Source organism: Equus asinus, chromosome 15, assembly GCF_041296235.1.
Source record: "Equus asinus isolate D_3611 breed Donkey chromosome 15, EquAss-T2T_v2, whole genome shotgun sequence".
Lineage (NCBI taxonomy): Eukaryota > Metazoa > Chordata > Mammalia > Perissodactyla > Equidae > Equus > Equus asinus.
Genome location: NC_091804.1, coordinates 26959514 through 26985595, shown reverse-complemented (window position 1 = coordinate 26985595; position 26082 = coordinate 26959514). Strand labels below are relative to the sequence as shown.

The 26082-nt window shown below is 56.5% G+C and overlaps 2 protein-coding genes across 6 annotated transcripts in view; one reads left to right on the top strand and one right to left on the bottom strand.

Moving 5' to 3' along the window:
• Positions 1-1106, top strand: part of TRPC4AP (transient receptor potential cation channel subfamily C member 4 associated protein) — a 69857-nt gene extending 68751 nt beyond the window's left edge. For both annotated transcript variants that reach the window (XM_014850746.3, XM_014850745.3), the window contains exon 19: positions 169-1106. In XM_014850746.3, coding sequence (XP_014706232.1) covers positions 169-306 — 138 coding nt within the window. In that variant the 3' untranslated portion in view covers positions 307-1106. The remainder of the gene's footprint in view (positions 1-168) is intronic.
• MYH7B (myosin heavy chain 7B) lies at positions 1078-25116 on the bottom strand. 4 transcript variants are annotated; one of them, XM_014850742.3, is made up of 41 exons: positions 24952-25057; positions 23591-23697; positions 23284-23427; positions 22822-22978; positions 22498-22525; positions 21380-21476; positions 19154-19177; positions 18887-18979; positions 18689-18752; positions 17570-17668; positions 16859-16962; positions 16567-16705; positions 16150-16268; positions 15908-16057; positions 15578-15748; positions 13897-14076; positions 13672-13804; positions 13515-13591; positions 12975-13062; positions 12655-12772; positions 10795-10918; positions 10558-10694; positions 9507-9762; positions 8265-8507; positions 7263-7439; positions 7028-7173; positions 6570-6660; positions 6103-6492; positions 5291-5417; positions 5085-5203; positions 4802-4998; positions 4307-4656; positions 4015-4139; positions 3783-3898; positions 2919-3315; positions 2718-2843; positions 2461-2631; positions 2266-2370; positions 2088-2183; positions 1455-1592; positions 1082-1363 (listed from the first exon to the last, which is right to left on the bottom strand). In XM_014850742.3, exons 1-41 carry the CDS (start codon positions 25040-25042, stop codon positions 1352-1354), a joined length of 5826 nt encoding a protein of 1941 aa, XP_014706228.3. In that variant the 5' UTR covers positions 25043-25057; the 3' UTR covers positions 1082-1351. The 4 variants fall into 4 exon arrangements, with proteins under 4 accessions (XP_070341900.1, XP_070341901.1, XP_070341902.1 ...); XM_070485799.1 differs by lacking the exon at positions 21380-21476 and having other exon boundaries at positions 1078-1363; positions 24952-25116; XM_070485800.1 differs by lacking the exons at positions 13897-14076; positions 21380-21476; positions 22498-22525; ... (2 more) ...; positions 23591-23697; positions 24952-25057 and having other exon boundaries at positions 1078-1363; positions 19154-19353.
• Positions 25117-26082: the final 966 nt, after the last annotated feature.

Below are 26082 nucleotides of genomic sequence, written 5' to 3'. Positions count from 1 at the left end.
AGCGGGCACGCAGACCCAGGGCCCCTCAGAGAGGCATCCAGGGTGCGTGGTCCCTGCCTGGGCCATGTGGCAGGCGGCTTTTTATCCCCTTACCAAGGCCCTCCCCGCGGGGTGCTGGGCTCGACCTGGGTCCTCCAGGCGCCCCCTAGCCCCTCTCTCTTTGCCCAGAGCTCCTGCATCAGCTTCTCATACTGGAAAGAGACTGTGTCCATCCTGTTGAACCCAGACCGCCAGTCACCCTCTGCCCTTGTCAGCTACATTGAGGAGCCCTACATGGACATAGACAGGGACTTCACCGAGGAGTGACCTTGGGCCAGGCCTCGGGAGGCTGCTGGGCCAGGGCTAGAGCGGGTGAGCGTGGGTATGCGTGCCACACACCCTGGCCTGTCCCCACCCTTCCCCTGCCTCCCTGCTGCTCTCTGCCTGCCCCAGGTCTTAAGGTACAGGCTTGGAGGGAGGGAGCGTCTAGAAGCCCTTGGCCCCTGGGTCTAAGGGCCCCAGGGCATTGGGGGAACCTCAGTTGCCTCAAGATCCCTATGTTGAGGACAGGGGCACTACACCCACTCTTCCTTCAGAACCCTGGGGCTCTGGCCCACCCAGAGGTAAGGGGACTTTTAAAAATAGCTCTGTCTGAGCTCCTGCCCAGTCTCTTGGCTGTCAGTCCTGGGGTGGGGAGGGAGATATGGGCACCCTCCCCTAATCTGTGAGCCAAGCTTGCCCTGGCCTTTGGACCCAGGCAAAGGCTTCTGAGCCCTGGGCAGGGGTGGGGGATACCAGAGAATGCTACCTTCCCCCAAGCCTGCCCGTCTGCCCCTCCTATCCTCCCTCCCTCGTTTTCCTTTAACTCCTCTGGTTCTGTTTGCTCATTGGCCGCTGTGTTCTTCCCAGGGGGTTCCCCCAGAAGTGGGGGGCCTTTTCCATCCATCCCTTGGGGCACAGGGTAGCTGTGCCCCTCCCCACCCTTACCCCAGGGCAGCGTCTCCTGCCTGAGCCCACACACACAGGAGCCTGGCTGAGAGCACACCCTTGGCCCCTCCTTGTGTTGCCAATTTATTAACAACAAATAAACCAATTAAATGGAGACTATTAAAGAACTTTATTTTAAATGACTGATGTGGACCTCACTTTTCTCTATGGGACCACGTGCTCCTCTCCCCAATCCCAAAGAATGAGGAGGAAACCGGCTGGAACTGCAGACCTGGCATTTATTCAGGGTGTAGCAGGGCTTGGGACTGCTGAGGCTCAGCAGATGGAGAGGAAGAGACGACAGGATCGGGTGGGGCAGCCTCAGCTGAAGGCAGGTGAGGGGCAAACAGCAGGCATCCCTCTTCAGAGCCCAGGGCCTCGGGTATCACTCCTTGTGCTAAGGGGAGGGGGGGTGGAATGAGCTGCACCACCCACCTCCCCACCACCCCGACACAGACGGCAGGGTGCTGCCCCACACCACCCCTCACCTTGGGGCCTAGGGCATCCCGGGTCCGTGCCCGCAGCTTGTTGGCCTGAGTTTCTGCCATGTCTGCCCGCTCCTCTGCATCGTCCAGCTCATGCTGGGCCTTGCGATACTTGGCCAGGTTAGTGTTGGCCTGCTGCTCCTGGGGGCACAGGCAGGCCTGATCACCCTTTGGTAACTGAGAGTCAGTCTTGTCCTCATCCCATCCCCAGAAGGGAGCTGCCTTCTCCAGGTCGTCAATTCTCCCACCTGCCGTGGCCCTTCTCCCCCCTCACCAGTAACCACGGCAGGAAGGAGGGGTTGAGACACTCCTTCCAGAGTTTCCTGTGTGCCACAGCTGGCCCGTCAGGGGAAAGCATATGGGGTCCCTTCAGAGACAGCTAGGTCTCATCTCTTACTGAAGCTGTTAGAAACTTGTCTCTCTTCCTGCTGGGACAGTGGGGTCACTGCCCTTTAGGGGCAGTCTGCCTATGCACAAAACCAAGAGTGGGGAAACCATGGCCCAGAGATGGAGCAGGGCCGTTTGCTGCTGGTGTCTCACCTGGCTGCAGAGCCTGGGGCCAGCTGTTGAAGCTGGGTTACCTCAGGCATCCTGACCAGTACTAGGCCCCAGGTGCCCAGACCCCCGTGCACTCACCGCCTCCTCAAACTGGCGTTTGTAGCTCTTGACCTTGCTCTGCAGCTTGTCCACCAAGTCCTGCATGCGAGCCAAGTTCTTCCTGTCCTCCTCGGCCTGGGCAGGCAAAGGGGATTCAGGTTTTGCCTGGACCAGGCCAGCTCCAGGGCTGCCCCTCAAGGCAGACCTAGTCCCCCACCTGGTACGCAAGCTCCTTGACCCGGCGCTCATGTTTCCGCACCCCCTTGAGGGCCTCGGCATGCTTCTTCTGCTCTGCGTCCAGCTCGGCCTCCAGCTCCCGCACCTGTGAGCAGCCAGGGATGGGCCTGATGCCTCAAGCCTGCCCTCAGGCTTGCCACCCTGCAGGGGAAAGGACTGGGAGGACCACACACACCTTGGCCTCCAGCTTCTGCACCTGCTTCTTCCCGCCACGGAGGGCGGCTTGTTCCGCCTCCTCAAGCCGTGCCTGTAGCTCCCGCACCGTCTGCTCCAGCGTCTTCTTCATCCGTTCCAGGTGTGCACTTGTGTCCTGCTCCTTCTTTAGCTCCTCAGCCATCATGGCCGCCTGCAGGAGTGGAGGTGGCACGGTCAGGAGGTGAAAGTCCCTTTGGGCTCTCCTCCAGGCCTCCCACAGCCCCAGCCCAGTCTCACATCGGTGATGGCCTTTTTGGCCTTCTCCTCGGCTTCCCGCCTCTCCTGGGCAGCCTCTTCCACCTCCCCGCTCAGCTGGGACAAATCCACCTCCAGCTTCTTTTTCTGGTTCAGCAGGCCTGTGTTCTGGGGGGAAGCAGAGCCTCAGAGCCAGCCAGCAGGCCACCGCCCCACACATCCCTGTGTAGCCCCTGTCCCCACCTGTGAATGCAGGAGGTTGAGGCGCTCCGTGGCCTCTAGCAGCTCCTGTTCTGCCAGCCGCCGGCTGCGCTCTCCCTGCTCCAGGGCAGCCCGCAGCTCTTCCAGCTCCCCAGCCAGCAACGCAGCCCGCCGTTCCAGGGCCTGTGCCTGCTCGCGGAGCTCAGCCACTAACCGCTGCTCCTCGTCCCTCCCTGCCTGCTCCTCCTTGAGTTGGGCTTGCAGCAGCCGCGTGGCTGCCTGTGCCTCCATGGCCTGGCGAGTGGCATGGCCCAGCTGCAGCTCCAGGTCATTGAGGTCGCCTTCCATCTTCTTCTTGAGCCGCAGGGCCTCATTGCGGGCCCGTGTCTCTGCATCCAGGGAGGCCTGCAGGGACTCCACTGCCCGCTGGTGGTTGCGCCTGTGAGAGGGAGGGATGAAAGGAGGGGTCGTGGCCTTAGAGAAGGGTGGGCACAGACACCACACCTGCTCTTACAACCAACCAGGGAACGTTGGAGACGTGAACCCATTTGAGGAATAAGTGACTCATCCCTCCCTGGTTTAAAGCTCCTTGTGATTGCCTGTTGCCCATCAGGGCAAGTTCATGGACAAGAGTGAGGCTCCAGAGCAGACAGACGTGCTGAACTCTGGCTCTACCCCAACTGTGCAACCTTGGGCAAGTCCTTTAGCCTCTCTGAGGTTCACCTCTAGACTGTAGACAGCAATGCCAACCTGAGAAAATCATGTAGGAGGGACAAACTAGGTGTCCAGTCCATGTGCACGACGGGGCTCCACAAACATTGCCTTCCTTCCTTTCTGCTACTCTCAGGTGGTTGGGATGGGAGGGGCTGTGTTAGCCTGGGGAGGAGTGATGGCCCCACCCCGCACCTCAGGTTAGTGCACTCCTCGTCTTTCTCTGCCAGCTTCCGATCCACTTCAGCCTTAACCTGGGATAGCTCCAGCTGGATCCGCAGAGTCTTGGTCTCCTCCAGCTCCAGGGCCCCCTGGGGTGCAGAGCAGGCAGTACAGCCGTGGGGGCCATGAGCTTGTGTTAAGGGTGAGGGGAGGCCAGGGGAACAGCGGGTCAGTGTCTATCCCACCCCTGTGGCCCGCTTCTGACCTCAGCTTCCTCCAGTGCAGCCTGGAGCTCACTCTTCTCCCCTTCCAGCGCCTTCTTGGCTTTCTCCAGCTCCTGGATGCCCTTCCCACTGAGGCTGACCTGGTCTGTGAGGTCACTGATCTCCTCTGTAGAGTGGACAGGGCACTGAGGGGCCACCCCTATGGCTCATGCTCCAACCCAGGTCACTTCATTTACTCCTTATTCCAGGGTGACCCCACCAGGGCCCTCTTTGTGACTCCAAGTTGCTCCCAATGACCCCAGACCAGCTCTCTGACCCTGGGGTGGGTCATACCCTGCAGGTTCTTGTTCTCCCGCTTGAGTGTCTCCAGGGCCTCAAGAGCCTCCTCGTGGCTGTGCCGCAGCCGGAAGAGCTCGGTGCCCAGGCTGCGGGCCTCCCTCTGGGCCGCTTCCAGCTCCCGCTGCGTCTCTTCCTCCTGCCGCCGCCGCTCCTCCAGCGCCCGCTCCAAGTGCCGCTGCTTCTTGTCCAGTGCAGCAGCCGCTGAGGTCGCCCGCTCCAGCTCCAGGGTCACATCCTCCGACTCTGTCTGCAGCCGCAGCTTGGCCTTCTCCAACGACGAACACTTGGCGTGAGCAGCCTCTACTCCCTCCTCTGCCTCCTGTAGCCGCAGTGCCAGCTTCTTTCTAGGCCACGGGGGCAGACAGGGTATGGACTGTGTAGCTGAGGGAGGCTGGCAGAAGAATGGCCCCCGCGTCTCCCTTCCAGCCAACCGCTCAGAAGTGCAGATATCACCCTGTGTGGTAATGGCCTGGCCAGCAAGGCACTCACTTGGCCTCCTCCAGCTCCTCGGTCCTCTGGATGGCATCTGCCTCATACTTGCTCCTCCATTGGGCCACCTCAGCGTTGGCCTTGGACAGCAGCCGCTGCAGCTCAGCCTGGGCCTCGGCCTCCTCCTCGTGCTGCTCCCGCAGGAGGTCGCAGTCATGCCGCAAAGCCTGCATGGCATGGGCCAGCGCACTCTTGGCCTGCAGGGACCCCAGTGACCTCAGCAGCTGGCCGGTGGCCCCAGTCCCCACCCTGCCTACTCTGTGGCAGCCAGTGGCCAGCCCACCTTGCTCTCCTCTTCCAGCTGCCTCCGCAGTTCCTCCAGGCTCTGGGTGGCTGAGGCCTTCCCACGGCTCAGCTGGCTAATCAGAGACTCTTTCTCCTCTAGCAGGCGGCTCAGCTCCCCTGCAGGCCAAGGGGTGAGCTCGCATGTCAGGCGGCCAAGGGGCTGCACCAAGGCCCCCGTGTGCCCCAGCTAGCCCCTGGCCTCACCACTCTCGGTCTGCAGCCGCCCACGCTGGGTGCTCGCATCTGCCAGCTGCCGCTGCAGCTCCTCCACCTTGATTTTGGCCTCACTCAGCTGATCCTCGTAGGCCCGACACAGCTTCTCTGCACTGGCCTGGGATCCGGGGTCAGGAGTCAGAACAAGTTTGTGAATCACAGGGCAGGATCTAGGGCTGCCATAGAGACTGGGCCCCGAGGTTGGGAACTAGAAAGCTAGACATGTGCCCAGGAATCAAAGGGAGAGCGAGGCCCAAGTTCAGGGTCAGAGATTCTACTGCTGGACTATGGTTTAAAAGGTGGGCATCAGAAATGAGATGACTAGACCCAAGGCCAGTGAGGTTAGGATGCTAAAGTCTGAAGTCAGCTTGGGACAGTGGTCAGAGGTCAGCTGTCAGGATTAGGTGGTACAAAAGTCAGGAGTCAAGACTGGGTGCTGGGATTTAGGACAGGAACAGAGTCAGGACAGGTATTAGGTCAGAGTACAGAGGTCAAAGACTGAGAAGTTGGAACTGGATGCTGGGTCAAAAATGACCTGGAGTCAGGGCATAGAGATTAGGAGCCAGGGTTTGAGGTCAGGATTGGTGTGGGGTTGGGGTTGGGTGCCAGATGAATAGGTCAGTGCTCAGGATCAGGTACAGGGGTCAAGACTAGTGTGGGGTCAGATTGGTATGGGGTGGTCAGGGGTCGGCTACTGGAGTCAGTATTGGTTTAGAGTTATGATGAGTACAGGATCTGAGCTAGGGGTCAGAATAGGATGCTGGAGTCGGGTCAGAGGTCAGGGTGAGGAAGGAGGCAGACACCTTGCCACGGGCCAGAGTCTCAACACTGGCACCCAGATCATCCACCTCCATGCGGAGCTCACTCTTCTCCTTTTCCAGCTTCTGCCGCACCCGCTGCAGACTGTCCACCTGCTCACCCAGCTCGGCCGCGCTCTCTGCCTGCTTGCGCCGCAGGGCAGCCACTGTGGCCTCGTGCCGCAGCGCCGCCTCCTCCAGCTCCCGCCGCAGCCGCCCCAGCTCTGCCTCACGCTTGCGGCAGCCCTCGCGCTGCCCCGCAGATGCGCCACCGGCCTCCTCCAGCCGCTCGCTCAGCTCCTCCAGCTCCCGGGCTGCCTCTGCCCGCTGCTTCTCCACACGGGCCCGGGCTGCCCGCTCTGCCTCCAGCTCCTCTTCCAGCTCCTCTGCCCGAGCCTAGGGATGGGTGGGCGGCAGCTGTCCCCTCTGTGGGCTCTGACCCCAGTCCCCGCCTGCCCTCATCCCCCACACACCTGCAGCTCCTTGATCTTCTTCTGCAGCTGGGCCCCAAGGAGCTGCTCGTCCTCCACCCGCAGGTTCAGCTGACTCAACTCTGAGTCCTTCCTGGAGTCACGGGAGGGGGGCATGAGGCAGCCCTGGTCCTAACTTCCATTAACCTGCCTGGGTCCCCAGTACCCGCCCCCAGCACACCCCCTGCCTGAGGCACTCTGCACCCAGAGCTAGCCCTGAGTGACCTCACCCTGTGTTCCCTCTCAAGCCCCGGCCCCAGAGGCCAGTCAGGGTCCCTTGGTCCAGGGAGGGCAGGACACTACGCCCTGCACCCTAGTGAGCCCCTCTCTCAACCCTCCCTTTTAAACTTCTGCAGTAATGGGGAACTGACTGGAGTCCGGAGGGAATAAGGCATGGGGTGCAGGCTCACGAGGCCACCTGCTGGCCAGGGGGTCAGGTCTACTGCCTGCCCCATACCTACTTCTTGAGCTTCTCCTCCAGCTGCTGCTTGTCCTGGGCAGCATCTGTCACCGACTCCTGTGTCAGCTTCAGGTCACCCTCGAGCTTGCGTTTGGCCCGCTCCATGTCCATGCGCAGCTTCTTCTCCTGCTCCAGGGAGCACTCCAGCTGTGGAGCAGGACAGGGTGGGCTGGCTCAGCCACTGTCCTGGCTGGCCCAGCCCCTCTGCACAGCCCTCTGCTGTGGGCCTGACTCACGTCTTCCACCTGCTGCTCCAGCCGGAGCTTGGCCTTAGCCAGTGCGCTCACACGGTCCTCCTCGGCCTGCAGGTCGCCCAGGGCCTGCTGGTGGGCCTCCTGCAATGCCTTCTTCTCCTTGGTCAGCCGGGCCACCGACTCATCCAGTGCTGCCATCTCCTCTGTCAGGTTCTTCACCTGTGCCAGGGCCAAAGTCACCATGGGGATGTCTCTCCTGCACTCTGGTCTGAGCAGCCAACCACACCAGGTCACAGCAACTGTCCCTTCCTGCTAGGGGACCTCAGGCAAGTCGATTCACTCTGAGCCTCAATTTCTTCATCCCTAGGATGATAATACCGTCCTCCTCGAGTTATTTTGTGGGATTAGTGAGCAAATGCTCACAAAGTGCTGTGCATGGTGCCTGGCTCAGAATGAGAGATCAATAGATACCAGCTATTTTTGGTATCAACAGGTGTTCCAGATAGATATTTCCTAGTCCTGGCTTCCTCAGTGAGCACCTGTGAGAACCTAAATAAGCAGCTCCTCCCACCTCCCCACCCCACATCCCCCCGCAAGCCTCGCTTTCCCCTCCTGTATAGTGGAGTCAATACTCCTGGTCCTTTGAACGACATGGGGCTGTCATAAGGATTCAGTGATAGAAGAAGGCAGGTGAAGGCTCCTGGGCAATGCAGAGCTGGGGAAGTGGGGTTCCTGCCTTCACGGGGCTTGCACTCCAGGATGGATGACACTCACTAGCATTTCCTGAGCACTTGCTATGCGCTGGCCCTGTGCAGAGTGCTGGCAAAGGCCAGCTACACACTGAATCCTCACCTACCTCATGAGATACGTGCTGCTATGAACCCCATTGACAGATGAGGAAATTGAGGCCCCTAGAGAGGAAGAAACTTGCCCAAGGCCACACAGCAGGGGCCTGGCAGAACCAGAAGTGGGACCTGCAGCTGCCTGGCCCCAAAGCTGGCCCCTAGGCTCTGGGCCTTTCCCTACAGCTGGCCTGGCCCACACCTTATTCTCCGTGGCTTGCTTCTCCTTCTCAGCCTTGGCCAGTGTCAGTTCCAGGTCATCAATGTCCTTCTTGAGCTCCGTGCACTCGTCTTCCAGCTTGCGCCGGCGGGCAGCCAGGTCAGCATTCACCTCCTCCTCGTCCTCCAGCCGCTCGCTCAGCTCCTTCACCTTTGCCTCCAGCTGCACCTTGGACTTAATGAGCAAGTGGCAGCGCTCCTCAGCATCCGCCAAGTTGTCCTGTTCCTGGAGGAGGACACAGGGAATGAGGCAAAGTTAAGGCAGGTCCAGGTAAACCAGCTGAGGGATACCAGGCCAGGCCCTGGAGAGGAACATTCATTCGTCCATGCAAAGGTTTGACACCCATGCTCCGCTGGGCTCTGGGACCAAGGAATGCCTATGACCCACTTTTGGCCTTGAATGGGCTCAGGTGTGGTGGGATAAGGGCTCAGGTAGAGGGATGGATGGGGCGGCAAGAGGGGAACATTAGACAGGCTGGAGGCAACCCAGACTGATGCCCCAACAAGGGCTCTAGGAGCAAAACCAGCTGCCAGCAATGCCCACACTGGGCTGAGTTCTTCTGGGGGGTCCTGCGCGGCCATGGAGGGCTCTGGTGTTCTCTCCCACCTCACCACCTGGCTGCATAACTGTCTCCTGCCCTAGAGGGTGAGTTTTGTGACCACAGGCCTGTCTCTGTCTTCCCACCAATGTATCTCCAGAGCTACCAGGGGGGCCTGGTACACAGGTAAAGGTATTTGCTGAAGGAAAGAATGGCTCTGTGGACTTGGGGACATGCCGGGCCCTTGATCACTGCCATCTGGTTATTATGCTACCTGCCACCTGGGTTCCCATGGCCCTTAATCAGATAAGGGAGCCTGGGTCTGTCTCAGGGACGGCATGACTGGGAGAGCTGGGGAGATGGGGCTCTACTTCAGCTGTGGTGGGAAGCCCTGGCAGCGCAGGGGGTGGCAGCACTAGGACACCTAGACAGACTAAGTCTGTGGGTGGGGAGGTTGGGACCATGAGAGGCTGAGCATGAACACGAGCCCACAGACCTCATCTTGTGGCACCTCTGGAAGAGAAAGAAAGATCCAGGCAAGGCATTGGCACCCAGAGCATGCTAGTTCCATCCTAGCCAGGGGTCTGGTTGGGGTATTTCCTCAGAGCAGCCTGGGGTTCTCTGGGGATGCCAGGGGCACCAGGTCACTGAGGGACACCCTGCCCTCCTTCCCCTCCCCTACTCACTGCCTGCAGCTGCAAGGCCAGGTCATTCTTCTCCTGGGTGACACTGACGTGCGTCTCCTCCAGCTCCTGGCGCTTGGCCTCAGCAGTAGCCAGCGCCCCTCGCAGCCCCCGCAGCTCAGCCCGCAGGGCCGCCAGCTCCTCTTCAGCCTGCGCTGAGCGTAACAGCGGCTTCATCTTGAAAAAGAGCTTCATCCATGACCAATTCTTGACAGCATTGAAGGCACGGATGTTCCACTGGATGGTGAACAGGGCATCCCTGGGGAGGGGCAGCCAGAGGTGACCAGCAGACTCAGTGCTGCCCCTTCATAGTAAGAGCCGTGATGTGCCCTGAGCACCCACCCTGGGCCAGGCATTGCACTAAGTAAGCACTTCAGTGTGTTGTCTCATTTGATCCTCCCAACAGCCCTCTCAAGTAGGTCCTAATGCCTCTGCTTTATAGATGAGATCCAGGGAGAGGCCCAGGGTTACACAGGTCTGCCTCCAGGGTGGGCACTCATGAGCCCTGAATGTCCTGTTGGCCCTTGCGATTGTCCTGACAATACCAGGAGTGGTAAAGCCACTGGGCCCTGGGGTCAGACTGCCTGGGCTCACATCCCCGCCTCCCCCACCCCCCCGCAACTCTCCCTCACCGCCCCCCCGTAGCCAGCTGTGAGTGTGTCTCTCTGACACAGATAAGCGCAGCCTCTGCCTCTTAGCACTGGCCTGTACTTTAACCAAGATAATGCAAATAAAGCACCTTGCCCAGGGCCTAGCACTTAGGAGTCTTGGAAGACACTAGGTGCCATTATTACCACTCTGGGCCACACTCTGGGGTGGCCTGGCGTGGAGAGACAGAGTCTCTTACCCTAATTTTTGAGGTGAAGAAATGGAAGCTGGGGGTTGAGGGGCACAAAACGGAACCTTCCCCCTTCAGAGACACCCCTAATCAGCCATAGGGGATGCTCTGACCCACAGAACAGTATGACAGGGTTCTGAGAGCCTAGTGGTACTGAGAGCCGAGGGACAGTGGCTACACCCCTAACCCTGTCCCCTACTCCCTTCCCACACCCACCTGCCTCCAAGCAGGTGCTGGTACTCAAGGCGCATGAGGCGGCCCCTGCTCCGCGCCTGCAGCAGCGTCAAAACCTTGGCCAAACGCTGGTCCCGAAGCTCCTCCAAGATGCCTAGAAGCCCAGCCTTGAAGAACACCTGGGCAGGGGAGTGAGGTGTAACTGCCAACCACCCACATGTCCCCTGTCCAGTGTGACCACCCATACCTAGGTCAGCCCTAACTCCCGGGTGCCCTGACCTTGGTGTGTCCGAACTGGTACTGAGTGTGGTCGATGTCCAGCGAGCCCAGCAGCTTCTCTGTGGCCTTCCTGCTGTCCATGAAGGTGTCATCCGGGATGGCGCTGGGGTTCAGGATGCGGTACCTGCAAAAGCAGGGAAGGGCTGGTGAGGAGGGCATTGGGCGGGGTGTCAAGGGCTGAGGAGGCTGGAAGAGGTAGCAGGGAAATATTCCTGGGCCTCTCAGAGGCTGAAGCAGAGGCCCCAGAGGGGCGTGCACTGAGCAAGCTGGCAGAGGCATGTCATAACACTGGGGGTTGCGTGTACTCTGCTTTAAAACCTTGGGTTGCATTTACATGCATTCAGTAGTTAAGTTCTTTAAGAAGCTGCAGTATTTCCAAAAGGCATGCAGCACTTTTATAATTTTTTAATTTGTAATTTTTTAATTTAATTTTTTTTGAGAAGGCAAAAAATATAAAGAAGGTGATATGGTATATAGCATATCACAAACTGAAGAAACATTTGGGAGAGAATTCTAATCAACAAGAGCAAGGGTTCCCGCATGTTCACTTCTAAAGCGGACACAGTGGCACATGTGTACAGGGCCATGTGGGTCAGGTGGGCATGGCCACACAGTGAAGGCAAAACCCTAGAAACACAAAAGTCACCCCTCCAGGGGCCTGATTATCACAGCACATTTACGAGACCGTGGGATATTTTACTGCCAAAACAAGGTGGATGATGCTGCACGTCAGAAAACATTTACCCAAAACCACAGAACGGACATCACCGAGAGCGAACCGTAATGTAAACTATGGACTTTGCTGATTATGATGTGTCACTGTAGGTTCATCGACTGTAATGAATGTCCCACTTTGAGGAGGGATGTTGATAATGGGGGAGGCTTTGTGTGTGGCGGGGGTAGTGGGTATACAGGAAATCTCTGTACCTTCGCCTTAATTTTACTGTGAACCTAAAACTGCTCTAAAAAGATAAAAAAATTTTAAAAAAGATGATGATGCAGACTTATGTCTGTTGATAAGGAGCAATCTCTTTCTCTTATGCGAAAAAACAAATTCACAGAATGGGGGCACCTGTGCGCCCATGTGTACAGTATTTGCACAGACGTGTGTAACGGTCACTGTGGATGACCAGTTACTTCTGGAAGGGGAGGGAACTATGGACGCCTGTAGCCTGACAAAAGCAAACCTATAAAGGGAATGGGGGTGAGGCAGCTAATAGCACTGACTGAGTGCCCACTAGGTGCCAGACATTATACAAAGTCTAGTCCACGTGAACCCTCGTTCAGCGCCCACATCTGTGTCCAACTCTGCCTGCCCCCTGAGCTCCAGACTAACAAGTCCAGTCTTCCCCTCGACTTCCCTTCTAGGATATCTGCTAGGGACATTTCAGAGTTGACATGTTCAAAGTACTCAATCCACTCCTCCCCCATCCCCCCCAAAATAAAAAAATCCTATCTTGGTCTCTCAGTAAATCTACCACCAACTCCCCAGCTGCTCAGGCCAAACACCTGGGAGTCACCCTTGTCTTTTCTTTCTTATTTTGTATCCAATTCATCAGCAAGACCTGTGGCTGCACGTCCAATATTTACCCCGAGCCTGTTCACTTCTCCTCCCGGCCATCCCTGGGTCTCAGACACCACCACATCCCACTGGGATGCCTGCCCAGGGTCCGTCAGTCATCACCACCCCGCCTCTGCCACCAGTCCCCCTGCATTCCCCTCTGTGATTGAGGTTTCTGTCTGTTTGGCTCTAAAATGTGTGCCTTTCCCACCTCCTCAGGCTGCTGCCTCCACCTGGGTGGAGGGCAGAGGAGAAGGTGGCTCTGGGGAGGGAGCTGGGGAGGAGCGGGAGACACCCACCGCTGCCTGAAGTCGGTATAGAGCAGCCTGTTGGGGAATCCTTGGCGGCAGATCCGGATCCCCTCCAGAACTCCATTGCAGCGCAGCTGGTGTAGCACCAAGAAGGCATCCATGACTCCTGGACATGGTGAGGGTTAGAGGAAAAGGTTAGAGGTCAACAGACACACCTTCACGCCCTGGAGAAAGACCAATAGTCCAGACGCAGGGCTTACTTTGAGGCTGTGCAGGCCCTGTGGAGGAGGAAGACCCAGCTTCTTGTCTGCCCTGTCCCCTCCCTCCACTGTCCCCCCACCCTACCAACCCAGCCCTGAGGTGACTACCTGGGGTCTTGTTCTCATTGGGGACAATGCAACGGACGAAGTGGGGCTGTGTGGCCCGCAGGTTGGTCATCAGCTTGTTGAGGTTCTCCTGGGGGTGGGAAGAGGGGGGAAGGCACAAGAAGGCAGAGAAGCAGAATTGGAAACCGCAGTGGATCAGCCCGTTAGGGATGGGGACGGGTGAGCTAGGTGCCTAAGTGAGCCTCGGTACGTCTGTCCTTCACTCTGTTCCTTGTGACACTTTGCCCTCTTCTGCTTGACTTGGCCCCGCCACCGTCACCAAAGTCTTCATCCCCTCACCCAATCCCCATCCCTCCCACAGGCCCCTGTGGCTCCCACTCCATCCCTGCCAAACCCTGCCCAGGCAGCATGGGGACGGGAAGCAGCACAGACTTGCTGTGATGTTCACGTGGAGAGGAGTTAAACATCACTGCAAGTCTTAACAGCCGCCCGCCCAGGGTGCAGGGGACAGAACAGGGAGCCAGGGATGGGGTTGGAGGTTGGTGGGGTGAGGGCCTGCTCGGGGCCCAGACTGGGCCTCACCTTGTGCAGCTGGGACACCGTCTGGAATGATGCTGCCTTCTTACGCTTCTCTTTTACCCCAGACTTGGGGGGCTCGGCTAGGAGAGACATGGGACCAGTCACTCCAGGGGACGTCACTCTGAGAGTCCCCTATAGAATCTTGTCCCTCAGTACTCACTGGAGCAGGAGCCTGCATAGTTCTCGTAGAGCGTAGCCAAGAGCTTGTTCTGTGATTTTTGAAAGATGGGGACCACCGTCTCATTCAGTGGATCCTTGTTTTTCTCCAACCAGCCCACAATGCTATAAGGCACCTGCCAGAGACCAAGCACGAGCTGAGCCAAGGTGGGGGAACCCAGAGGAGGGAAGAGAGTGATCAAGAGCTGGGGTTCCAACAGGCACCTACCACGCCCGCATAGTGGACCACCTCAAAGTGGGCCTGGTATTTGCGCTTCTTGTCAGGCCGTGGTTGCTGGAAATTGGGTGACTTCCCCGCGTGGTTATCATAGAGCTTGGCCCGGAAGCTGGCATCTGAGGCCTTGGGGAACATGCACTCCTCCTCCAGGATGGATAGGATGCCCAGTGGCTGGGGACAGGGAACAAACTTGAGGGGCCTCCATCAAGCCAACCTACCCTGGCTGGGCTGGACCCTCATTTCCCAGAGCCCCTCCCTCTGGGAGCCTTCCCAGACTCCCCAACATCAGCCATTTGCCAGGAAGGACGGAAACCAGACTTGTGCCCAGGGGCCCTGTCTTCTAAGAGAGAAAGAGAAGTTTGTGGCTTGGCTTCTAACCCCCTTCTGCACGATTCACAGCTCCGAGTTGTCCTCTGTGCTTATAAGAAGCATGCAAACTCACACTGGCATCTCTGTACCCACTCACCCCCCGGCATCCATGGTCTCACACACACACTCACACATGGTACAGTCAACAAAAGTAGCTGAGTTCAAATTCTGGCTTCCTCACTTACTAGTTGTGGGGCCCTGAGACCTCTCTAAGCCTCAACTTCCTAACCTGCAAAATGGGGAAATAAAGACTTTCAGTGCTGCTATCAAAGCAAAAAACTGTCGATCCCCTAAATGTCCAATAACAGGAGGTTACAGAAATGCATGAAAAGCATCTGCTGATCCATTGTGCCTTCCTCAACAATGTTCAATGTTAAAATACATTTCAGAGAGAAAGATGAGGAAGGCGTCTGTGTCTTAGAAGAGAAAATGGATGCCCAAGATAAAGGATTTGGAGGAAACTAACCAAAGTGCTAAAATACAGCTTGTGGTAGAATTGAGGGAAACATTTTTTTCCCCTTTACTTCTGATTCTTCAAATTTTCTTTGATTTTTCTTTCTTCCAGTCTTTGTACAATGGAGCAATATATGTAATGTTTCATAATCAAATACACAAATAAGCAAACATGCCCTTCCCTGACCACTCCCAGAGCAGTTCTCAGGGTCCAATGAAACTGTGGCTGCAGTAAGGCCTTGTGAACTGCAAAATCACACGCACCCATGAGGGGCCATTGTCAACAGTGCTGGGACTCACACACACACACACACACACACACACTGCTCACAGATACTCACCAACGCACATTCACACACACACACACAACTCACACACACTGCTCACAGATACTCACCAACGCACATTCACACACACACACACACACACACACACTGCTCACAGACACCAACGCACATTCACACACACACACACACACTGCTCACACTCACCAACGCACATTCACACACACGCACACACACACACTGCTCACAGATACTCACCAACGCACATTCACACACACACACACACACACACACTGCTCACAGACACTCACCAACGCACATTCACACACACACACACACACACACACACACACTGCTCACAGACACTCACCAACGCACATTCACACACACGCACACATTCCCATTCATACACGTGCAGACAGACACGGTCACAGCCACACTCACATGCACAATCACACACCTACATGCACGCTTCCACACACTCGCTCGCATACAAGCACATTCACTCCTGCTCCCTCACTGCACCCACCCTCCCTTCCTTGCAGTGACCTTGCCCCGGGCCCCACCTTCTCGATGAGGTCAATGCAGGGCTGCAGGTCCAGGCCGAAGTCGATGAAGACCCAGTCGATGCCCTCCCGCTTGTACTCCTCCTGCTCCAGCACGAACATGTGCTGGTTGAAGAACTGCTGCAGCTTCTCGTTGGTGAAATTGATACACAGCTGTTCGAAGCTGTTAAACTGCAGAGGGAGGTGCTGGGCTCAGCAGGCCTCCTTGTGAATGAGGAAAGGGAGGCCCATAGAGGAACAGGGACGTGCAAGAGTTTGCTCCTGCCCCCACCCATCCGTGGTCCTCCACCCGGGAAAGAACAGAGCCTGGGGGTGTGGGCCTGCTCTCACCTCGAAGATCTCAAAACCAGCGATGTCCAGGACCCCGATGAAGAACTGACGGGGCAGCTTTGTGTCCAGTGTCTGGTTGATCCGAGACACAAGCCACCGGAAGAGCCGGTCATAAGTGGCCTTCGCCAGAGCCCCCACGGCAAACACCACCTGGAGAGGCGGGGAGGCTGGGCTGGGACCTGGCAAGGAGAGCACCCTGCCCTGGCTGTCCCCAGGTGCACCCTGGTCTGCGAGCAGCTCACCTGCTCCACACTCTGGCCCTTGGTCACGTACTCGTTCCCCACACGCACTCGGGGGTGCAGAAGGCCTTTGAGGAGGTCTCCACTGCTGACCCCCATCAGGTAGGCAGCCTTGTCAGCACCTGACAGGGCACACAGGTGGGATAAGAAGGAGGAGGTCAAGACTACAGACACTTTGGGGCTCTACTGGCCTCAGCCTGGGGTTAGGAGAGGGAGGTTGGGAGAGGTCAAGTTCAGGGCCTGCAAATTGTATGGCTCAGGAGGGTAAGGGTCTGGAGTTGAGAAGCCAAGGCTTACATCAGGGCCAGGTAAGACTGAGGTCAAAGGTTGTGAACAAGGGTTAAGGTTAATAGTCATGGACAGGACGTTGGGATCAGGGTCAAGATGATGACCAGGTTGGGCCAGGGTGGGGCCCCTCACTCTCAGTGCCATCGGCCTCAGCCTGCTCCTCCCGCTGCTTCTGCTTGAACTTCATGTTGCCGAAATGCAGGAGGGCACCCACAATCTTATAACAGGCACACTTCTCATCCACGCTGAAGCCCAGGATGTCCATGGCATGCTGCGGTGGGGGACAGCGGGATCAGAGAAATCTGGGCCCCACCAAGGGTCGGCCAAGCAAGGGGCACTGAAACTGCTCCCTGCTCTCCATCCAGCTTCACACATCCCCACACTGCAGGCACCCCACTCTGCTCCCCTTCCATCACAGACATACGTCAGTGGCCATGAGCTCCTCCCCATCATCCATGTTGTCCACGGTGATGACGCCCTGGCTACAGAAGTGGTAGTCGTAGGGGTTCATAGACAGAAGCAGCATGTCTGGGGGACACGGAGCAGAGAAGGGCAGGTCCAGCTGTGTTTACCCAGCTACCCTCCTCCTCCCATCCCTGCATGGTGTGTCCTGGGGACCAGCCTGGCAGGAGAGTCTAGGGCCCTCCTAGGACTTCTCTGTAGCCTGAGTTTTTCACCTCCACCCTCATGCCCATGGATCCTCTTTCTTTATGGTTCCCTGAGGAATGAGCCCCAGTCCCTATGTCTCACTTATCCCTCGACCATTGCTCATGGCCACCCCTCTGGCCAGACTCTGCCGTTGACGGGCTTGCAAGAGAGGGGAGTTTGGCCTAGACAGAGCCATTGCTCCTTCTTTGGTGCTGGATGGGGCCTCTCTAGTCTCAAGACAGCAGGAGGGACAACCTTGCCAGGACAATGTTGCTAAAGGCCCTATTCCCTAGCATGAGAGGAGAAGGCTCGGTAATAACCAGAAGTCCCAAGGGAGTAGAGGGACAGAAGGGGCTCTGAGTCCCCAGGAAAGAAGGATGTCACAGACTCCAGAACAGTGAGGCAAGAGACATCCCAGGGCCTGGTCTGATGGGGCCAAGAAGACACCAGGCAGCCCCACTCCCGCCCAGCCACCCCTGGCCCTCACCCTGCAGCTCTGGCTTCTTCCCCGAGAGGATCTGGTAGTAGACATGGTAGCTGCGCTCACCGGGCAGCTGGAAGATCACCCGCGACTTTTCCAGGAGATCTAGGAGAAAGGGAGGCGCTGGCCTACCGTCCCCTGCACCTCCCCAGAGTGGGTCACCCCAATAGGGTTGAGGGGCAGGGGTGTGTGTGGAGGCGCTGTGTCCACATGCGTGCCAGCATGTGCTGAAGGGTGTCTCTCCATTGGTGCACGTGTCACAGTGCGGGAATGTGTGTGTGTCTGTCTGTCTGTCCAGGTGTCTCTGTATGTGGGTGTGTGTGTGTGAGGGGTCTTCATTTGTCCTTTCCTTCATCTATGCTTTCATTCCTTCATCCATGGACCACACTCCCTTCCTCCAGAGCAGTGCTGGTGTGACGGTGTGTGCGTGGAGCAAAGTTTCCAAGTGTCTGCACATGGTTAGTCAGGGCGTGAATTATAATGTTCCCTGTCCATCACTACATGCCTGTGCTTATCCATCAGTATCTGGCCATGCATCCCAAGGTGGGGAGTGGTCAGAGCAGCGGCCTCTCTGTGCATGCAGCCTGGGCACCTGGTGTCTGTGCAGCAGGGGTAGGTCAGGCGGGATGGGGAACAACCCCAGAGAGGTGTTAGGAGAAGCTTCCAGGAAGGATGGGGACTTGAGTTTAGAGATGAGGCTGGGGCAGGAAGGGCAGAGGCCTGCCCTGTCAGGGCCAGAGAAAAGCTGGGATGGGGTAAGGGCCCAATCATGAGGAGCCTGACTGGACAAATAAGGATTTGGGTCTCCAGCTTAAGGTGATGAGATCTACAAAAGGTTTTTAAGCTGGAATGTGATGTGGTCACATTAGTATCCATGAAAAGATCACCCTGGCTGGAAGATCAAGCAGAGAAATGGAGGCTGAGAGACCACGTGGAGGCTGGTGGACTGTTCCAGGTGAGAGGTGAGGTGGCCTGAGCTGGGCAGTGGCCAGAGGATGGAGAGAAGTGCCTGGAACAGGCAGGAGCCCCAAGGACTTGATGATGGATGCCCAGCCTGAGTGGAAAGACTCAGGCCTAGGCCTCTGTCCCCAGGCCCTGCCCTCTCCCACCCTCTCCCAGACTCACAGCTGTCAATATCGGCAGATGCCAGCTTCCCAGAGGGACCAAAGTGAATGCGGATGAACTTGCCCTGCGGGCAGAGGAGTAGCCTCAGTCAGAGGGCTCAGCCAGCGCTGCCCTTTTCGCTGAAGGCTTCCACCACCTACGTCTCCCTGCGGCTGACCCGGCTCGGCCCCTCCCACCCCTCCCTACGTGGCCACTCACAAAACGGGATGAGTTGTCATTCCGCAGGGTCTTGGCATTGCCAAAAGCCTCCATGGCAGGGTTCGCCTCAATGATTTGATCCTCGAGGGTACCCTGGTGGTGGCAGGTGAGGGGGCTGTCAGCCCTGGTGCTCACTCACTGGGAGACGAGAGCAGCCCATGGTCCTGGGTATCAGCCCATCCCAGACAACTCTGTTCTGGAAGGGGAAGGGGGTTCCCCAGGACCTCACAGCCGTTGCCTGCCCCGCTCACATGGCCCCATACTTACCCCAGTCTTCGTAGCCAGAAATTGCTGGGGGGAGAAGGAAGACAACATCAGAGGGTGTGAGGTCTCACCAGGCCGGGGGCAAGGTGGGGGCAATGGTTAGCAGGACAGTAAACGTTAGTCACCCAAATGTGTAGCCCCGCACCCCACTCCCCATGCCTGACCCTCGCAGGACTGTTAGGAGAAATGCTGGAAAGTAGGAGCAAGCATGGCCCTAGTCAGGGGCTCGAGGTAGGGGGCTGCATCCAGGGGTCTCCTCCTCATAGCCCTTCCCCTCCCCCAGCTCTGTCTCTGGCCTCTCCCTATCTCTTCATTTCCCACACACCAGGAAGTGGCCCTTGCCCCAAACCCAGAGATTCCTGACTAAAATTTACTCCCCTTCTGAGCTCAAATGCCCCCTCCTCTAGGAAGGCTTCCCTGATGCTCTGAGGCTGGAAGAGACTTCTTCCCACTTGACTTTTCTTACCCCTCACCTCCCTCTGTGACAGCCCTTCACACTTCTCCTTTGTACTGTGATTAGGTGTGTCTTCACTGTGAAGTGTACACCTACTATTATTCAAAATGGCCCTGCCAGGTGCATATTATTAGTCCTTATTTGTGAATAAGGAAACTAGACTTAGAGAAGGGAAGCGGTCTGCTCAGGGCCACACAGCAAGTTGGGGGCAGAGTAGGCACTGAGCCCAGGCATCTTGCCTCCCACGACACCCAAAGCCAGCCAAATGTCTCATCTAGAGGGAATTTCTGAATCCAGAGGAGCACCCCCATTCCTCTCCTAGCCTCATCATTGTCTTCCCTCCATTTTCCTTTCCTTCTCTTCCCTACGCTGGCTGGCAGCAGCCTGGGAGAGAAAGGAAGGAAGGGATCCTGGAGTGACAGGTGCTGTGCCACCAGGAGATGGTTTGTCATGCACCTCCAGGGAGCCCAAGACTTAAAAATACCCTCATAGATATTTCTGGGGGAGGGACACAGGAGAGAAATGGCAGGAGCCCCCTCCCCCAAGTGCAACCTCACACGCTCAAGTCCAGCGCTTTGGAACAGGGCTCTTTCTGGCAGGTGTGGTCATATTTGGAACCAAGGGGAGGGAGGGTAATAAGGCTTTTAAGTTCCAGCACCCATGGTCCCTGTGGGCCAGCCTGTCTCTCTCCTTCCCTTGCCTGACACCCCCTGGGACTCCACAATGCAGGGCTCCATTCTGCCCAGGGGCCTCCCTGCCAGCTCTGGCCTCTCCCTGCCCTCCGTTCCTGTTACTGGACTAGCCCCAACTTTCTGCAGCATCCTCATAGACTATTTAGGGGTTTGGAAAATGGGATAGGGAGGGGAAGGAGGAAAAAGTGCCCAAAAGTCAACAGCAAAAACAAAACAAAACAACAAAAACAACCACCACCACAACAAAAAACCAAAACTGAAATAAAAATCAAAAACCAAGAAAATCAAATGGGGAAAAAGGAAAAGGCAAAAAGAAACAAAAATGTACAGTGGAAAAAAGAAAAGAAAAAGAAAAAAGAAAAATGCCCCAGAATAAAGCAAGGCTCAACAGGCCCAGGAGAGGGGACTGTGTGGGAGGAGGCCTTGGGCTTCTGGAGAGAAAAGGTAGCCAATTTTGGGGTGTTTGGGGGGGCATACACGGAGCTCTGAACAACTAGCCCTGGGGCTGGGAATGAATGTTGTGCCTCAAAAACAAAAACAAAAGAAAATACTGGGCTCCCATTGCTTCAGAAATTTTTAAAAATGGTACAGAAACCATCGGGTGCAAAACTGCCCCCCTAACCTAGCCATTAGGAATGCCAAGTGCCCTTGGCTCTGGCTAAACCCTGCATAAGCCTGCTTGTTTGACTGACAGCAGAAATGAGTCTTTGCTGCACGATAAACCAAGAAAACAATCATTTCTTAGTAAAAGCAGCCTATTTGGTAAACATTTTCAAGATTCGAAGGTCATGACGGAAGGGAAAGTTACATTAAAAGTGTAGGAATAGCAATGTGGTCCCACCCTCTGTGTTAGAGATGGGAACATTGAGGCAGGCCCGGAACTGGTCACACAGTGTGGCAGAGGTGGCCACAGCCTCTCTGGTCAAGCCTTGCTCAGGCCAGAGTCCCCCACCAGGGTAGGAGGCTCAGGCAGGGCTGGAGGCTCTGGGGAATCAACATTTTAAAAAGAAAAAAAACAAAAGAGAAAGAAAAGAAAAACAGTGAGAAGCAGCAGGGAGCGGCGCCCGCGTGGGCGAGTCTTACGGCCTTCTTGCCCGGCCCGTCTCCCAGGGCAGCGACGATGGCAAAGTACTGAATGACCCGCTTGGTGTTAACCGTCTTACCGGCCCCCGACTCTCCGCTTGGACGACACAAACATGAGTCACCAATGCCCATCTGGCCACTCTAATTCCTCCCATTCCCCAACACCCCACCATCTGAGCAGGGCCCCTCTGCCCTCCCCCCACCCAGCTCCCAACTCAGGACCCCCAACTCAAAACCCCCGAGAGATAGATTAGCGCTCAGCGGTGTTGAGCTGTTTACAAAGCAAGCCAATGTAGACCATCCCTGTGAGATGAGAACACACCTGATCGTTTACTGAGCACTAATTTAGTGCCAGACGCCGTGTGGGCTCATTGAAGCCTTAGAAACCCTATAAGGCAGGCGCCATTAGCGCTCCCATTTTACGGATGCGGAAATGAGGCTCAGAGAAGTTATGTGCCTGTCCCTGCTGTGTGCCAGGCACGTACATTAACTCACTGATTCCTATAGCTCTATGTGGTAGGTGTGTAGGATTGTTCTGTTTGGACTGATGAAACTCAGAGGCCCGATGCCAGCAGGAAGTGGCCACAGGAGAACCTTAACCCAAGTCTTTCTGGTTTCGAAGGCCTTGCTCTTGCACCAGGCTGCATGCACACACTCACACACAATGTCCATATTGGCTTGGCTGGGCGTGAACTTGCCATGTAAGAATTCTACCACTTTCCCATGGGGGCAAACAAACGATCAGAAACAAGATTCAGAGATAAGGAGATGGTAAGAAGGAGGAAAGGGAAAGGAATCTCCCCCCTCCCCTTGAGCCAGAATCAGAACTCCCAAAAGATCAAAAGGTGGAAGAAGATTCCAGGCCCTGGGAGAGAGGGTAGCAGGGCTGGCCATCACTCTGCTTGGGTATCCCTTCCCTGCCCATCACCTATAACGCACATGCCCAGGATGGGGGCAGAGAAAATGGTCTAATTTAGCTTCAGCTGGGACACCAGCTCCAGGTGGTAAAAGCCCTGCCCTGAGTACTCTAGAATCAACCCTGGAAATGATTTTAATTCTACTCCCTTCCTGCCAGATGGCCAGCACTTCCCACCCCGTCCCCAGAGCCCCACACTCACGTGATCAGCATGGACTGGTTCTCTCGGTCTGGAGGAAAGGAGAGGGGATAGAGAAGTTAGCCAAGGTGAGGGACTTGCCACAAGTGGTACACCTTGGGTATCCATGACACGGGGGCAGCCCCTCCACCCCCGGGGACCAGAAATGGGAAGGACTAGCTGGGACCCTCCAGACTGCAGGCCAGCTCCCATTTGGAGAGACAGAATGGCTTTGCTAAAGTGTCCAGCAGCATGAGAAGGAGGGCAGGGCAAGTGGAGGGAAGGGGGTCCTTCACAGAGGCCTCCCTAGAGGGTTGGGTTGGGGAGAGGAGTCAAGGCGGCCCTTACTGCGCAGCATGTCATTGTAGGCGTTATCTGCCACCGCATATATGTGGGGCGGGGCCTCCGAGCGGCGCTTTCCCTTGTAAGCGGCCACCACAGAGGCCGTGTAGACTGGGAGCCATTTGTAGGGGTTGATGGTGACACAGAAGAGCCCCGAGTATGTCTGAGGAGACAGTTGATGGGTGAGTTTTTGGAGATCCAGGCCCCACTCCTCACAAAAGGTGACCTTTGCAATATTCCCCAAGGAGCCACATAACGTGCCAAACCATACCCAAACCTCCAGCCCGCGGCCCCGCCTCCACAGCCCCATGACATCACCCTACCCCACCTCTAGCCACGCCCCCCACTGCACACAGCTCCGCCCTTTCCCCCGTGGCTCTTCCTCTAGCCCCGCCCCTGAAGCTATGGTCCCGCCCCCACCGCGCACAGCCCCGCCCCGCCCGTGGCCCCTCCCGGGCCGTGGCTCACATAGATCATCCAGCGAGCATAACGCTGGCGCAGGTTGTGCAGCACCGATGCCTCGTTGAGGTGCGTCATCATGGCCATGTCCTCTAGCAAGTCGAAGCGGGGCGGGTTCATGGGCTGCAGTTCGGCTTCACGCACCGTCAGTACCTGCCAGGGAGGCCGTATCGTGGGGTGGCGGCCAGGCAGGAACCGACTAACCGACTAACGCCCCTGTACACTCTCCCAGACCCCCTTTCATCCAGAGTGCGCTGGCCAGGAGCTGCACCCTGCGGGGCAGAGGAGCTAATCCCAGGAAAAGGGAGAGCCAAACCTTCTGGTCTTTGGTCTCTACGTTGACTCTGCCCCCGGTAGCCTCAGACTTGACCTCGGCCTCCACGTAGGCATCCTGTTCATCAGGTACCCACACCCGCTTCTTCCCTGGATTTAGGGGAGAACATGGGGGCTTTGAGAGTGGCTGAGGCAGATCCAGGAGCTGGTAGCCCAGCTGGGGTTCCCAAGCCATGTCCATAGAGCTGTGCCCCTCCCAGGAGCCCCTGTATCAGAATGCAGGAGTATCTAGAGAAGATCCTTCCAGACCAGGGCTCCTGGGAGGGTCCCTGGAGATCTCCTCAGAGGATTCCCTGATAACAATTCCTCACGCCCTGGATTACACGCTTGAGTTCAGATTCCTGCTTCTGTCATATTTGCCCTGTGACCTCAGAAAAATCCCTCGTTCTTTGTGGGGCTGTTCCCTCAAAGGCAAAATGTTATGGGCATCTCCTGAGGTCCCATATGGAGCAGCCCTCAACATTAGGCACATAATTCTCAGGGGGTTCCGCCTCCCCCATTTCACTGAAGCCTCAAACCTAGGTCTCCTAACTCTGTCCTGTGCTCCTTCCTGCCTGACCAGCTGGCCCCAGAGCCCATATTTCACGGTGGTTAAAGGCACAGACTCAGGCTGCAGATTGCCAGGCTCTGTTCCCTGTCCTGCCACTTATAGCCAAGTGCCCTAGTCAGGACCAGCTGCATAACTTGCAGGCCCTCTTGTTAAAAAAAATTATTAAAAGTTTCAAGATGATGATAGCAGAGTGTTAAATCAAGCATGAGACCCTTCTAAGTGTGGTGCACTGTGCAACTGCAGAGCTTGCACACTCCTGAAGCTGGCCCTGCTCCCTACTCCCCAGGTTGTTGAGATGATGCATGGAAAGTCATCTGCTCTAGGCCTGGCACACAATGAGCACTTGATACACACTGCCTATTGTTATTATTGTCCTATGAGCAAACCAGCTCATAAATAGTAGTCTTTATTCCTGTCCCTAATAAACAGAGGCTTTGGCTCTATGGAAAGCACTAAAAATAACTCTAGCACAGGTTTTACGGACACGTGGAGGCAGCCTGCACACATACCAGTCACTCTCATCTCAGAGGCCTAAGGCTCCAGCCACGGAGTGCAGCTCTGGAGGGCAGGTGATATTGTCCCATTTTACAGAGGAGCAAACTGAGGCTTGCTCACACACACAGACAGGGTCCCTGGGAATTTAGCCTCAAGGTCCCAGACTCTGAGGGAAAGGTCCAGGGCTAAAGCTGTCCCAGAGTAATCCTTCATCCCCAAGCTCAGTACCACCCCTCCCCACTCCTGGTCTGAGTCCATAATGGCTTCCTTGTGTCTGTGCCCCCTCTGCCTTTACTTACCATCCCACAGGACAGAGTGCACCTTCATTAGCTCAGGGTAGCTCTGGCGGAGGTAGCGGGCAGACTCCCCGAGTTCACTCACATCCATCATGGCAGTGGCAACGAGAGGTGGGAGATGAAGGACTAACAATCTTGGAGGTTCAAGGCGGTCCAAGGCAGCAGGCACTGGAAGATGGCAGTGACGGAAGAACTGAGGGACCAAGGGCCCCAAACTGGAGTATGATCCAACAACCCACAAGGCCTAATTAGGTGATTTCCTGGGGCTCCCTACCTCAGCCTCCCTAGTGAGCCCCCAAAACACCCATGCATATTCTCAAACACCCAAGCATCCTCTCCTACAGACACGGAGAGACTTATGCCCACCCACAGGCACCCTTACCTACCCATCCACTTGCCCTCCCTTCAGCTCCAACCCTAGCCCTGGTCACCCACCTCAGCACCACGGTGAGGGCTGGGAGCTGGGCTACCCCTTTTATTGTCGCTGTCAAGGTCAGCGGAGGAGAGCTATGTCAGCAATCTCCACGTGTCACAGCCCCCCCAGCCTGGCTACAGGACACAAAAGGCAAATTCCCTTTTATCTCCACCAGCACGGCCCCTGGGCTATTTTTACCTCCCATTGTCAGGGGATCACAAAGGCGGAGAGAGACACTCCACTGAGAGACAGGGAGGCTGGGATTCAGAGACTGACAGGCACAGGGACAAAGCAGTGAGAGATTTGGGAAGACTGAGAAACTTGAGAGAGAAACTGAGTCACAGGGAGTCTGATACACCCAGAAAAAGACCGACACCCCTAGAAACGGAGAGCAAGGGGACTCCAAGATGGGGAACCATAGAATGCCCTCTGGGACTATTTGGTCCAACCCTCTTTATACATCCAGGGAAACTGAGGCCCAGGAAAAGGAAAGCACTGGCCAAATCTCACAGATCAGCAGTGGCAGAGACCAGGTCAAAGAAGCAGAGAGTGAGACATCCCTCTCCAAGCACCTGGATGCTGTCTCTTTCCCCCACCTCTGTCCCTATCTCTCTGGGATCCCCTGAGGCAATCAGGTCTGAAGAAAACCAGACCTGGGAGCATAGGCATAAAAGAAAGATTTGGCTGAAGAAGAATTAAATCAAGGAAATTTAGACCAA

Coding starts and splice junctions, on each gene's coding strand:
- MYH7B (XM_014850742.3), bottom strand. CDS start 25,042: ATGATGGATGTGAGTGAACTCGGGGAGTCTGCCCGCTACCTCCGCCAG. Junction 6,661..7,027: donor CTGGAGGAGAAGCTCAAGAA/GTAGGTATGGGG, acceptor CCGTGACTCCAG/GAAGGACTCAGAGTTGAGTC. Junction 4,140..4,306: donor GGAGAACAAGAACCTGCAGG/GTATGACCCACC, acceptor TCCACTCTACAG/AGGAGATCAGTGACCTCACA.